The sequence below is a fragment of the Trachypithecus francoisi genome, unplaced genomic scaffold (genome assembly GCF_009764315.1).
Source record: "Trachypithecus francoisi isolate TF-2019V2 unplaced genomic scaffold, Tfra_2.0 Lachesis_group2, whole genome shotgun sequence".
In the NCBI taxonomy this organism is placed as follows: domain Eukaryota; kingdom Metazoa; phylum Chordata; class Mammalia; order Primates; family Cercopithecidae; genus Trachypithecus; species Trachypithecus francoisi.
The window spans coordinates 96,578,502-96,592,177 of record NW_022681465.1 but is presented as its reverse complement, the minus strand read 5'-3'; the positions used below and the strand labels follow the sequence as shown (position 1 = coordinate 96,592,177).

The following is a 13,676-nucleotide window of genomic DNA, read 5'->3' as shown; positions in this document are numbered from 1 at the left end:
TCTGAAGGCAGTTGGCCAGCATACTGACCTCAATACGGATCAACTCAAGTAGAAGAGGTGTAGTGCAGAAGCTGAGATTTCTATAATCCGAGTCATAGCAATCACTTCTCTTCTGAAAACCCTCTAGTGGGTCCCCAACTCACTCAAGGCCCTATGCAGTCTAAACCTCCCTGACATCATCTCCTACAACTCCAGCCCAGTAACACTAGCCAACTTTGGAGTTGCTGTTCTCTCCAGCCTGAAACAAACACTCTATTCCAGATATCTCTTCATTGCTTGCTCTTTCATCTCCTTCGGATCTTTGCTCAAATATTATCCTCTTGGTGATGAGATTACCCTATTAAAATGGCAGAACCACACACTTACCTCCAGTACTCTTTCCCCTTCCCTGGCTTATTTTCCAAAGTACTTATCACCTATCTGATACACCATATATTTTAATTATTTGTATGTGTATTGTCTCTCATCCAACTATAGCATACACTCCATGAGGGCTAAAATTCTGGCCTGTTTTGCTTACTGTTCTAACTCCTAGAATGGTGCCCAGCATTAACAGAGGGAGGAACGAAGGGAAGAAAGAGGGGAGAGAAGGAGAAGGAAGAAATAACCCCAAGTGGATCATTTTTCTTTCGTGATTCTTTCTTTGATCTGGTGAGTCGTAGTGAAATCAGGATTCTTAATTTGAGACTTGGGGACCCCTAAAGCAGTGGTCCTCAAAGTCTGGTCCTTAGATGGTATTACGTAGTTGTTTATTAACACCTGAAATTCTAGTCCTCATTGCAGATTTATTGAACCAAAATCTCTGGGGGCAGAAATTATGAATGTTTTCAACAAGATGTTTAAGCACTAAAAGTTGACAACCACCAACCTAGGCCTTCCATGCTCAGGCCTCAGGAGATCTGAAAAAAATTCCCGGCAAATTCATATAATTTTGGTTGTGAATGTAGGACATTTTCCTGGGAAAGGATCCACAGTTTTAGTCACCCACCCATGATATTAAGAGCAAATCTATACTTTTACATTCTATCCTATACATTGATCCTATCTTCTAGACCCATATTATGTTACACAGATGTCTCCAAATTACCTCAATCTTGAAATGTATAAAATTAAGCTCATTACTTTTCACCCTTCTCTCCATCTCAACTCTATGCTTTCTTTTGTACCCATCTAACAAGTTGCCCAAACCGGAGACCTTGTGGTTGTCTTGGACTACTCCTCCCTCACCTCGTAGTACGGAATCAGTCACCTCCTAGACCTCTTTCAAATCTACCTCTTTCCCATCTCACAGCTGTGGTCTTATATCAAGCTCTCCTCCTGCAATATCTTCCCAGTGGCTGTCCTTGACATCAGTCTGTTTCCTCTAATTTGTCCTCTATAATATCACCAATGGTGATCTTCCTGAAATGCAAAATTGATCACAGCATCCTTCTTTTTAACAAACACCTTCAACTGTTCCTCACTTCCTTTTGAGAAAAAATTCAAACTCCTCACCACGGCCTGTGAAGCTCTGTAATGAAGCTCCAGCCTGTCACCACATCCTGTTCACGCTGGCCTGCTTGCAGCTCTTAGAAAACACCAAACTCTCCTGCTTCGGACTATTTTGTATATGCAATTCCCCTTACCTTCAATACTCTTCTTCCTTGCTCTTCACAAGACAGACTCCTTGAAACTTTAAATCTCGGTTTGTATTTCCTAAATAAGGTATAATCTCTCCTTATTTCCATGCTTTAGTATATGCTGTTCTCTGAGCTAGAGGGACCCCACCCTTCACCACTTTCTTTTCTTACTTATCTAACTCCTAACTCTCATATAAGACATAAACAGCATCATCTCTTCCAGGAAGGTTTCTTGACAAGGTCAGATATTCATCCTCTCTCTATCTCCTACTGATAGCCAGAGAGAGCCTTCTCTTTTGACTGTGATAATAGATAAATCTGTGTTCATGCATGGAAAGTTATGTACTTCCTAGTAAATTATATAATGCACAGATTAATGGGTTTTTATATACAAAGTGGCATATGTATAATTTGCAAAACTTGACTCTTATGTATTAAAGGAAAATCTTCCTTCTGTTTTGTTAGCTTTATTACCCAACACAACCAATAAAGATCACTACAGTCTTGAATGAGAATCTTTTGAAATGTGTATATAAAAAGGGGACACTACTATAAATGACTGAAGCATTTCCCATGTATCATGTAGGATGCCCACACGCCAACACTTAAACTTTTAACACAATAAAATTATAACATCTCAAGTTTGAGTATTAATGTAATGTTATGTGAGGGGGAGAAAAAAACAGACTAGAAATTCATATATAAGATTTCTAATGTTGTAGAGAGATATATACACACACTCACGCACACCCCTAGAGTAAGGAAATATTCTAATACCTAAACAGATAATTTCTATTTTTCATATTTTTCCAAAATTTGACACATATAACTATAAAAGTTATACATTATACTATACTATAAAAAGTAATATACATTACTTTTTAAGAACAAAATTAAGTTTTTGTAAAAAATTTATACTTTCTATGAATTGTTCAAACTATATTTATACCAAAATAAATACTTACATCATCTAAATCTCCCGCTGTATCACCTTTTTCACTATAAAAAAATAAGCAAAACAAATTTTAGTTTCAAGGTAAAACTAATACAATTATTTTATAAACCAAAAATCTAGAATAGTTTGCTGGGAATAACATTCCAAAAATGTATTTCAACATAGGAATTTAAGAAGGGAATTATAGAACAGATGGAAACACTCTTTATAAGTGGAACAAGTATGATTCATTAGCAAATATATGCATTCACTAGAATTTGAAAGAAAAAAGCAAACAACAACCAACAGTGCTATTTTTATGAACGATGGTCTGCAAAGAACAATTTCTTCTATTGGCTTGAAATATTCTGGCTAAAAAACCCCAAATCCTTCAAATAAAAGGATATTAAGAAAAGATTGTCCTAAAACAGGAGTTTCAAAAATGAGCTAAACTGAGCACAACAGCATTGTAGTGCCCCTTGAGATACTGGCCCAGTTTATCTTGTGCAATTACATCTAACACCAAGACATGTTCCCTTCTCAAAGAGAAGAACAAAGGAGGTAGCAAGACAACTTTCTGTTAACTCCTCAAAGTATGTGAGAATTTACAGTCAGCGGAGTGGCCCCCAAACTGGGAACTTCTTCACAAAAACCTTCAACTCTAATTTGTTCATTCATGACACAATTAAGGCAAAAATGCTTCAAGGAAAAACAGCAAAACAACCTTGAATTAAACATTAAACTGTTAAAGCAAACAGTTTCCAGTCCTAACACGTAATGGTAAAACAATTTTAAATATAATTTATTCAACAGAGGTAGAGAGCAAGTGCAAAAGTGACTAGAGTGTTTCTCTCTATCAAGCTTGAAGTTCTCTATCTCTGTTATCAAAATGCTTTATTTTTTTGGCTGGTTTTGAAATTTTTGATTTATGAGTACCAACTGTTTACTCACAGAAGAAGCAAGAAAATTATCTGACCCAGAAAATTAAGAACTTACGATCACATCAACAATGGACTAACCTTTCTACAACTGGAACAGAACTGAGATGTGGATCATCCTTAAGCAAGTCATGACTACTTTTGCTTTTGCCCTTCATGCTCTGGAAAGAATGTACAATATAATCATGAAGGGGGAAATAAACAGTATTCCTAAATGATGAGTTAACAAATTTACATAAAACCTAGCAATGATATAATATGGTTAGCAAAAGACGTATTCCTAAAAGGTTCAATACAAACTAAAGTTTTATAAGTAAGAATCCTATCCTTCTATTGACTGAAAATAGTATTTTAAAAACACCTTTTCTTTAAAAAAAGATATATCATTAAAAAGAAGTCTGCTGAATTACCAACTTGAAGCACTAAATTCTCATCATAATTTGTATGCAATGAAACTAGTTCATTTTTATGACCCCTATAACTTAGAAGCTAGATCACAAGAGTACTTTGAAATAAATGCACTCTATTATTCTTCAAATATGCCACCTATACTACACAGAATCACTTTTTAAAATGTTACTCAAGCAAAAGATGAGTACATCCCCAAGGAACTACTTACCAACAGCAAAAAAAGATGTAGAAGAGCCTCTTGAGCATGAGAATATTTATCAATGACCAAATATTTATTAAATGCTTTAATTTCAAAGTTCATATTTTCAACAAATGTACATTTTAGAAGGGAAACAAGACATAAAAAGGTTTAAGAAGTAGCATTATAAAACAAAAACTACTGCTGCTATTAAGTATTAAATATACATTTGTGTATATATATGTGTGTATATATGTGTGTATATATATATGTGTGTGTATGTGTGTGTGTGTGTATATATATATATATATTTTTTTTTTTTTTTGAGATGGAGTCTTGCTCTGTCACCAGGCTGGAGTGCAGTGGTGCAATCTCAGCTCACTGCAACATCCCATCTGGGGTTCAAACAATCCTCCTGCCTCAGCCTCCCAAGTGGGTGTGCACCACCATGCCCAGCTAATATTTGTATTTTTAATAGAGAGGGGGTTTCACCATGTTGGCCAGGACCTCGTGATCTGCCCGCCTTGGCCTCCCAAGTATTGGGACTACAGGCATGAGCCACTGTGCCCAGCCAAGAATTAAGTATATTCTTTGTGCTAGGCACTGTGCTTCAAATAGTATTGCTACTCCTCTCTTCTCTCCCCAAATTAAAGTATATGAGGTGGAAATTATTAGCCCCATTTTACAGATGATTAAAGAGATTAAGTAATTTACTAAAGGTCACAAAACTAGTCAGTGGTAGAGGATCTAGGGTTTAAATCCAGGTCTATCTGACAAAAGTACCTGTAGATCAAAAATCTAAATGTATCCATTTTATTTTCCTCTAGGCCCCTATGGGCCCAGAACACTGGCCGGGTTTCAGAGCTGCAATCTCCTATTCTACAGATTTCCCTACTGTGGGGTGGGACACCTCAAACTTACACCCTGTATCTTGAGGTGGGAAGATGCTCACCACCCCAACTCCCAACTAATCATATAAAAGTGAATAGTTAAGAGATTAGAGTTGACAGAAAGAATAATTTCTGCTTTGAAAATTTTTGAAGAAAATTTTATATGGAAAATTTATTACAAAGTATGTTAACTAAAATGTTTAAATGACATCTAGACAGACACAGAGAGATGAAAATACCTCTTAAGCTCCCTCCACCACTTTTAATTTGAAAAACAGGCTCTTAAATAGATTTTAATTTCTGTATTAATATGGAGCTCTCTACAGATTTAATCAATTAAAACATGCATATAGTGCAATTTCACAATATAAAATTTTCTCCAACAGTTAATCTAAATATGCCATTATTCGTAGTTTTAAAAAGCCATAGAATCTGAATTATGCAACTAATCTATATGTCTAATTTCATAAACTTACCTAAACTGAGGAAAGATGAAAAAGCAAAATGTCATCTAATTACTGGATAATGTTTGTCCAAGTATGAAAAATGGGGGAAATATTCACAAAACAGAAGGTGGTATAGTAGAAAGAACACAGGACAAGAAGAAAGATGATGGTTGGACCAAATGAGTTTCAAAATGTAATATTCCACAATTACATGGGGTTTAGTCTAAAACATGTACCATTTGTTGAAACACAGTGATCTCAAGAGACCTCAGAAACATTGCCTACAAAATGGAAATAATAATCGTAACAGCCTTGCCTATTTCACATCAGAGAATTAAATGAGATTATCTGCAAAAGTGTACAGTGAACATCAAATAACTTAAACAAGAATAAAAGCCTGAACATCTTTCATTCATGCTTTCCTTCCTTAAAATTCCTTTCTCCTGTATCTCTGGCCATCAGATTATTTTCATCTACCCTCAGAAATAGCCCTTTATTAATTCTCCCCACCTGGTTCCCTTATAAAGCCACAACCATAAACACCACAGTCAGAATTGACCTCAGATCCCCTGTTCTAGCTTTTGAGTCCACTGATCAGAAAATGTAAAAATATTTACACTAATAAATAGCAAAAGCAAGATTAGAATTTAGATCTCTAAGTAAGCTCTTGGTCCATTAATGAGCTATATTATTTTACTTCTTTGTGAATGTTAGTTTACAATTGTTAATTTCATTGTTAATATATTTTTAAAATGAGTTCTTGTATTGTACTCTTGAAAATCACTAAGAGCGATTTTAAGTTTTCTCCCTGTAAGAAATGATAAGTATGTGAGGTAATTCATATGTTAATTAGCTTCATTTAGCTAATTTAAAAATTAATTAATTTTTTTAAAAAAAGTGCTTGTTTGTCTTCCAAAACTTACTTTAAACAGCTGGAAGGGCATATAAACAGAACCAAAGACAAGAACCACATGATTATCTCAATAGATGCAGAAAAGGCTTTTGACAAAATTCAACAGCCCTTCATGCTAAAAACGCTCAATAAATTTGGTATTGATGGAACGTACCTCAAAATAATAAGAGCTATTTATGACAAACCCACAGCCAATATCATACTGAATGGGCAAAAACTGGAAAAATTCCCTTTGAAAACTGGCACAAGACAGGGATGCCCTCTCTCACCACTCCTATTCAACATAGTGTTGGAAGTTCTGGCTAGGGCAATCAGGCAAGATAAAGAAATCAAGGGTATCCAGTTAGGAAAAGAAGAAGTCAAATTGTCTCTGTTTGCAGATGACATGATTGTATATTTAGAAAACCCCATCGTCTCAGCCCAAAAATCTCCTTAAGCTGATAAGCAACTTCAGCAAAGTCTCAGGATACAAAATTAATGTGCAAAAATCACAAGCATTCTTATACACCAGTAACAGACAAGCAGAGAGCCAAATCAGGAATGAACTTCCATTCACAATTGCTTCAAAGAGAATAAAATACCTAGGAATCCAACTTACAAGGGATGTAAAGGACCTCTTCAAGGAGAACTACAAACCACTGCTCAGTGAAATCAAAGAGGACACAAACAAATGGAAGAACATACCATGCTCATGGATAGGAAGAATCAATATCGTGAAAATGGCCATACTGCCCGAGGTTATTTAGATTCAATGCCATCCCCATCAAGCTACCAATGAGTTTCTTCACAGAATTGGAAAAAACAGCTTTAAAGTTCATATGGAACCAAAAAAGAGCCCGCATTGCCAAGACAATCCTAAGTCAAAAGGACAAAGCTGGAGGTGTCATGCTACCTGACTTCAAACTATACTACAAGGCTACAGTAACCAAAACAGCATGGTACTGGTACCAAAACAGAGATATAGACCAATGGAACAGAACAGAGTCCTCAGAAATAATGCCACACATCTACAGCCATCTGATCTTTGACAAACCTGAGAGAAACAAGAAATGGGGAAAGGATTTCCTATTCAATAAATGGTGCTGGGAAAATTGGCTAGCCATAAGTAGAAAGCTGAAACTGGATCCTTTCCTTACCCCTTATACGAAGATTAATTCAAGATGGATTAGAGACTTAAATGTCAGACCTAATACCATAAAAACCCTAGAAGAAAATCTAGGTAGTACCATTCAGGACATAGGCATGGGCAAGGACTTCATGTCTAAAACACCAAAAGCAATGGCAGCAAAAGCCAAAATTGACAAATGGGATCTCATTAAACTAAAGAGCTTCTGCACAGCAAAAGAAACTACCATCAGAGTGAACAGGCAACCTACAGAATGGGAGAAAATTTTTGCAATCTACTCATCTGACAAAGGGCTAATATCCAGAATCTACAAAGAACTCAAACAAATATACAAGAAAAAAACAAACAACCCCATCAAAAAGTGGGGAAAGGATATGAACAGACATTTCTCAAAAGAAGACATCCATACAGCCAACAGACACATGAAAAAATGCTCATCATCACTGGCCATCAGAGAAATGCAAATCAAAACCACAATGAGATACCATCTCACACCAGTTAGAATGGCAATCATTAAAAAGTCAGGAAACAACAGGTGCTGGAGAGGATGTGGAGAAATAGGAACACTTTTACACTGTTGGTGGGATTGTAAACTAGTTCAACCATTATAGAAAACAGTATGGCAATTCCTCAAGGATCTAGAACTAAATGTACCATATGACCCAGCCATCCCATTACTGGGTATATACCCAAAGGATTATAAATCATTCTACTACAAAGACACATGCACACGTATGTTTATTGCGGCACTATTCACAATAGCAAAGACTTGGAATCAACACAAATGTCCATCTGTGACAGACTGGATTAAGAAAATGTGGCACATATACACCATGGAATACTATGCAGCCATAAAAAAGGATGAGTTTGCATCCTTTGTAGGGACATGGATGCAGCTGGAAACCATCATTCTTAGCAAACTATCACAAGAACAGAAAACCAAACACCGCATGTTCTCACTCATAGGTGGGAACTGAACAATGACATCACTTGGACTCGGGAAGGGGAACATCACACACTGGGGCCTATCATGGGGAGGGGGGAGGAGGGAGGGATTACATTGGGGAGTTATACATGATATAAATGATGAATTGATGGGTGCTGACGAGTTGATGGGTGCAGCACACCACCATGGCATAAGTATACATATGTAACAAACCTGCACGTTATGCACATGTACCCTAGAACTTAAAGTATAATAAAAAAAAAAAAAAAAAGAACAGGTGGAATAAATAAATAAATAAATAAATAAACAGCTGGAAGGAAAAAGAAAAAACTTGTTTTACATGAATTTAAAATAAGACTTGACAATAACCTGTGTTTAATTTTAATAATCATTACCATTTCAAATTTTAATTAACTTTTAAAACTAAATTAGTATAGAAATATATGAAAAGGTAAATTTTTAGGCCTCTTTTCCCACTACACTAGACTCTGAATCCTGTAGGGAGAGAAAGCAAATTGGAGATGAACTGAAGAAATTAGGAGACAATCATTAAGAGGGTGAAAATGAATTCAGACATTTCCCTTTAATGCCTATTCTTTCTGAATGACCTACTTTAAGGTTCTTATTTATACCATCAGGTAACAGTGAATTTGAAGGAAGAACAAACACCAAATATATTTTTTAATGTTTTAAAAATTGCTTAAATAAGTTGACTAATTAAAAGGTTTAGATGATGAATGAAATACTAAATATATTTAGTGAATTCAGTGTTAGGGGCTTCACAGAAATTTCAAAACTATCTGCAAACAAATGTACAAATGAAAATCAGAGCAACACAGAAAAATTACGTTGTCTAGTAATTTTTTGTCTAGAACTTCATATCCAAAAACAAAGAGGCAGCAAAACAGTAGGAACTACATAGAATACAGGCAGAAGGGAGCACAGGAAGAGAGGAGAAGAGGTGGGGGAAGTGATGGGGGAGACAGGGAGAGAAAGAGAAGAAAGAAAGGAAGGAAGGGAGGGATGGAGAAAGAGAGGAAAGAAGGAAGGAAGGAGGAAACAAGGGAGGGAGGGAGGGAGGGAGGAGGGAACGAGGGAGGGAGGGAGGGAGGAGAAAGAGCGAGGGAGGGAGGGAGGAGAAAGAGCGAGGGAGGGAGGGAGGGAGGGAGGAGGAAGGTACACAGGAGCAACACTGACCAAGCAGCTGGAAGGTCTGGGGCTCAGTCGCTAACTCTGTGTGGATAATTTTATGAGTCAACTTGGCTAGGCAATGGTGCCCAACCGTTTAGTGAAACACCAGTCTAGATGTTGCTATGAAAATATTTTTTAGATAAGATTAGTATTTAGATTAGTAGGCTTTGAGAAGGCAGATTACACTCCATAATGTGGGTGGGCACCATCTAAACAGTTGAAGGCCTTAAGAGCAAAAACTGAGGTTTCCCAAGAAAGAAACAATTTTGCCTCAAGACTGTCACAAAGAAACCCTGCCTGAGTTTCCAGCCTATGTATTTTAGACTTATCAACTATTCCCCGAGGCTCCAGCCTGCTGGCCTATTCTGCATATTTTGGAATTGCCAGCTCCCACAATTGCAAGAGCCAATTCCTACAAATAAAGAGATAAAGTGATAGATTAATAGATAAAAGGATCTAGTTTATTCTCGGTCTCTCTCTCTCACATCCTATTGGCTGCTTCTGTTTCTCTGTAGAACCCTGACTAATATACTATGAGACCTTCAGCACAGAACCAGAAAAACTTACTAGATAAAAAGGGGATTGTAGGGGCCACAATCTTTTCTCCCAGGCAATGCAGGAATCTCCTTGACATCACTGCTGACTGGTCAACCATGTCTCAACACCTCAAATGAGCTTATTAATACACACACACCCACACCCACCCACCCACACCCACACACACACACACACACATATGCACACACAAACACATTTCTGTTTAAATGGCTTCTATTATTAGGAAATTCTCTGATTGGAGAGAAAAAAAAAATTCATGTATATTTTCCAACCATCCAACCAACCCTACCTTCTACCTTCTAGAACTACAAATAAGGCCTGTTATTAGGCATACTATATAGAGTAGTTTAGACATTCATTAGACAGAATAATGGCCCCCTAAGATGTCCATGTCCTAATCCCTCAGAACCTATGAACATATCACCTTGAATGGCAAAAGAGACTTTGCATATAAATGAAAGATTTTGAGGTGGGGACATTGTCCTGGATTATCAAGATGGGTCCAAATGTAATTACAGGAGTCCTTACAAGCGAAAGAGGGAGGCAATAGAGTTAAATTTAGAGTGATGCGGCATGGGAAAGACTTTACCAGTTATTACTGGCTTTGAAGATAGAAGAAGGGGCATGCCAAAGAATACAGGCAGTCTCTAGAGGTTGAAAAAGGCAAGGGAATAGATTCTCCCCAGAGACTCCAGAAGGAAGGCCCTGCAAATGCCTTGATATTTAGCCCAGTGAAACCTATTGCAGACTTCTGACCTACAGAAATATATGATACTAAATTTGCTTTGCTTAAAGCCACTAAATTTACGGCAATTTGTTAAAACAGCAATATGAAATTAATAAAATATGTTAACACCTTTGTAAAATTAGCTAAGTCTACACAACTAGAAAGATAAGCAAATTAAAGTTGAATACAATTTGATGAGGCAGAAACATTTTACACATCACACTGTTTAACATTTCTGACCTCTTCTTTGCAAGTAGCCTAGCAGCATTCTCCATGCCATGGCCACCTTCCAAGATTTTTGGGAAAATTTAATTTCATAAAATAAACTAGAATAGGACAAAACATCCTTACTTTAGTCTCAAAAGTGGTGAAACTGTCTACCAAGATAACTTTTTCTGGGTGAGGAAAAAGCCCTTTTATAACTCTGGATTTGAAGTAAAAATGTTACTATGTCTTGTAGGGAAAGAAATGCTCTGTGTTTCACTTTGAATGTGGCACAATTTGATCACTGAACAAAAATCTAGCTATTTGAGATACTTTTAAAATGGGCCTGTTGTTTAACTTACCTCATAACTAGTTATCTTGATTGTAAGCTTTAACTTGAAAAATATTTCCTGACATTTATATTTAAGTTATATGTAAAGATTCATGAATAAATTTTAAACCAATACAGACATTCGAATAAAAGCATTGTTTAAGAAAGCAATATGAAGGGAGCAGTATTCCAGATAAAAATATTTCAAATCTTTGAAGTCTAGGATCATATTTTCACTTAGTTTTATTTCTCTAAAGTATTATTATATCCAGTTCCTCATTGTATTCCCTATGTGAGGTGATTTTTGGCATCACCCCCGTTCTCCCCACTACCTTCCCTTCCTCTGGATGCATCTAGTTTGTCAAGATCTTCCTTAAATACATTCAGAACTGGACAAAATGCTGCAAACATGATCTAAACAATGCAGAGAATGTTAAATTCCTTACTCCAGAGATCTTACTCTTAGTAATTCAACAAGGACTTACAGGCTATTATGTCATACCTATTCAGCTGATTTTATTGAACTCAAGTACAGAATTTACATGTACTCCTATTACATTTCAACTTAGTAGTTCAAATAGGCATGGGTTGACAACAAAGCACCCTTTGGGCAGAAGTATTCAATTAGCTATAAATCTATCTGACTGTACTATCTCCCAGATCACATTTCTTCATGTTGTCCAAAAGAATATAAAGAGAGAGTCTGACAATGTGCTTTTCTGAACTCAAGATATGATTATTACGGCATCCCCCTATCATGCAATCCTATCAAAAAGGAAATGAAGTCAGTCTGGCAAGTCACTTAACCAGAGGCTCAGTTTCCTCATCTATAAAGAAAGGAAGTTGGACAAAATCCCTTTGAGCTATAAAATTCTATAATTCTAAGAGATTTTATCAGGCATTAGAAAGATACTGAAATAAATAATGAAGGAAAGCTAACCCATGTGGGAGAGGCACCTTGTCATGAATAAGTGAGTGGGGTGAAGGGGTGCCTGTAATCCCACACTGATAATCCACAAACCAGAGAGGACTCTTATTTCTCCTTTCACATAAAGTAAAGCCTCAATTCAGACTTTACCGATTATTAACTCGTGATCGGGGAGAAAGGTTCTGGAATAAAGATTAATACTGTGCAGTCACTGAAAAAAGAAACTTGATAAGCAAATGAAGAATGAAACAATTATTTTTAAGCACTTTAGAAATATTTAATTTCATGCAACCACTGAAACTGCAAATTATTCTTAGCCATTAGAACAGACAGTTATTTGGCTTTGGCTCTAGTCATTTCATACACTTAAAAATAGTAAAGCTAAATTTTGAAGAAATATATTCTATTAGCCACAGTTTTCCAACATTCAGGCTAGTCTTCCTTCTTCTTACCAAGGTATTTGAACAGTGATGGTAGTGTAAAAAACTGTATATAAGCAAAATAAACAAAAATACACTTCTACTTGGATTCTCTCCAGAATTTAATCTCATGTAATCAAAAACAATTTCCCTTTTTCTAAGCCAGTAAATTCCAACAGTATTGTTCTTGTTACTCTATTTTCTCCAACTAAACTTACCTACTTGTCCATTACATAAAGCAGACAAAAAAGTTAAATTCTGTAGATTTTAACTTTTTAAATTCTGTAGTGTGCCAAGATGCAATCATATGTGAAGAATGGGTTGTTGGTGGGTAATAATGAGGCTGGGCTGCACAAGCCACTATCTAGGACTCTATTGGAATGCTCATGAAGGTCACTAGGCCAATTGTGTCAAGATTATGGCTTCCTACCCAAAAAGGCTGAGCTGATAATGAAATTTCTCACCAGCCCTCTAGATTGGGCATAAGGGCATAAGATTCTAGATAACAGTTATGATCATATTAGAGAAATCTTATATTCTTTAGTTATCTGAGATTAAAATACCAGTTATAATGTATAGTATATTGTTCTATTTTAAGGCATTTGACTTTCAAGGACATTTTTCAATATTGTACAATAAATCAAAATTAAAACTATATCCTTATAACAGTAAGTGGGACATATTATTTTCATGTTCAGAAAGGAAAACTGAGGATCAGAAAGGCTAAGTTATCAAAGCTCACAGGGTGTCAGGGGAAATTAAAGTTTTAATATGAATTTATATGATCCCAAATCCATGTTATTTCTACTCTAGCACACTGTCACTCAAAGATGACGCAGACTCTATCTGCAACAAGCTCACAGCCCAGGACTCTACACAATTAATAAGTTATAAAGTAAAGGGTATAATGTTGGACT

General features: G+C 36.1%; 1 protein-coding gene across 3 annotated transcripts in view; it reads right to left on the bottom strand.

Annotated features, from left to right (window-relative positions):
* Positions 1-13,676, bottom strand: part of CWC27 (CWC27 spliceosome associated cyclophilin) — a 261,663-nt gene that overhangs the window by 223,965 nt on the left and 24,022 nt on the right. For all 3 annotated transcript variants that reach the window (XM_033179685.1, XM_033179686.1, XM_033179684.1), the window contains exons 8-9: positions 3,573-3,652; positions 2,585-2,618 (exon numbers count right to left, since the gene is read on the bottom strand). In XM_033179685.1, coding sequence (XP_033035576.1) covers positions 2,585-2,618; positions 3,573-3,652 — 114 coding nt within the window. The remainder of the gene's footprint in view (positions 1-2,584; positions 2,619-3,572; positions 3,653-13,676) is intronic.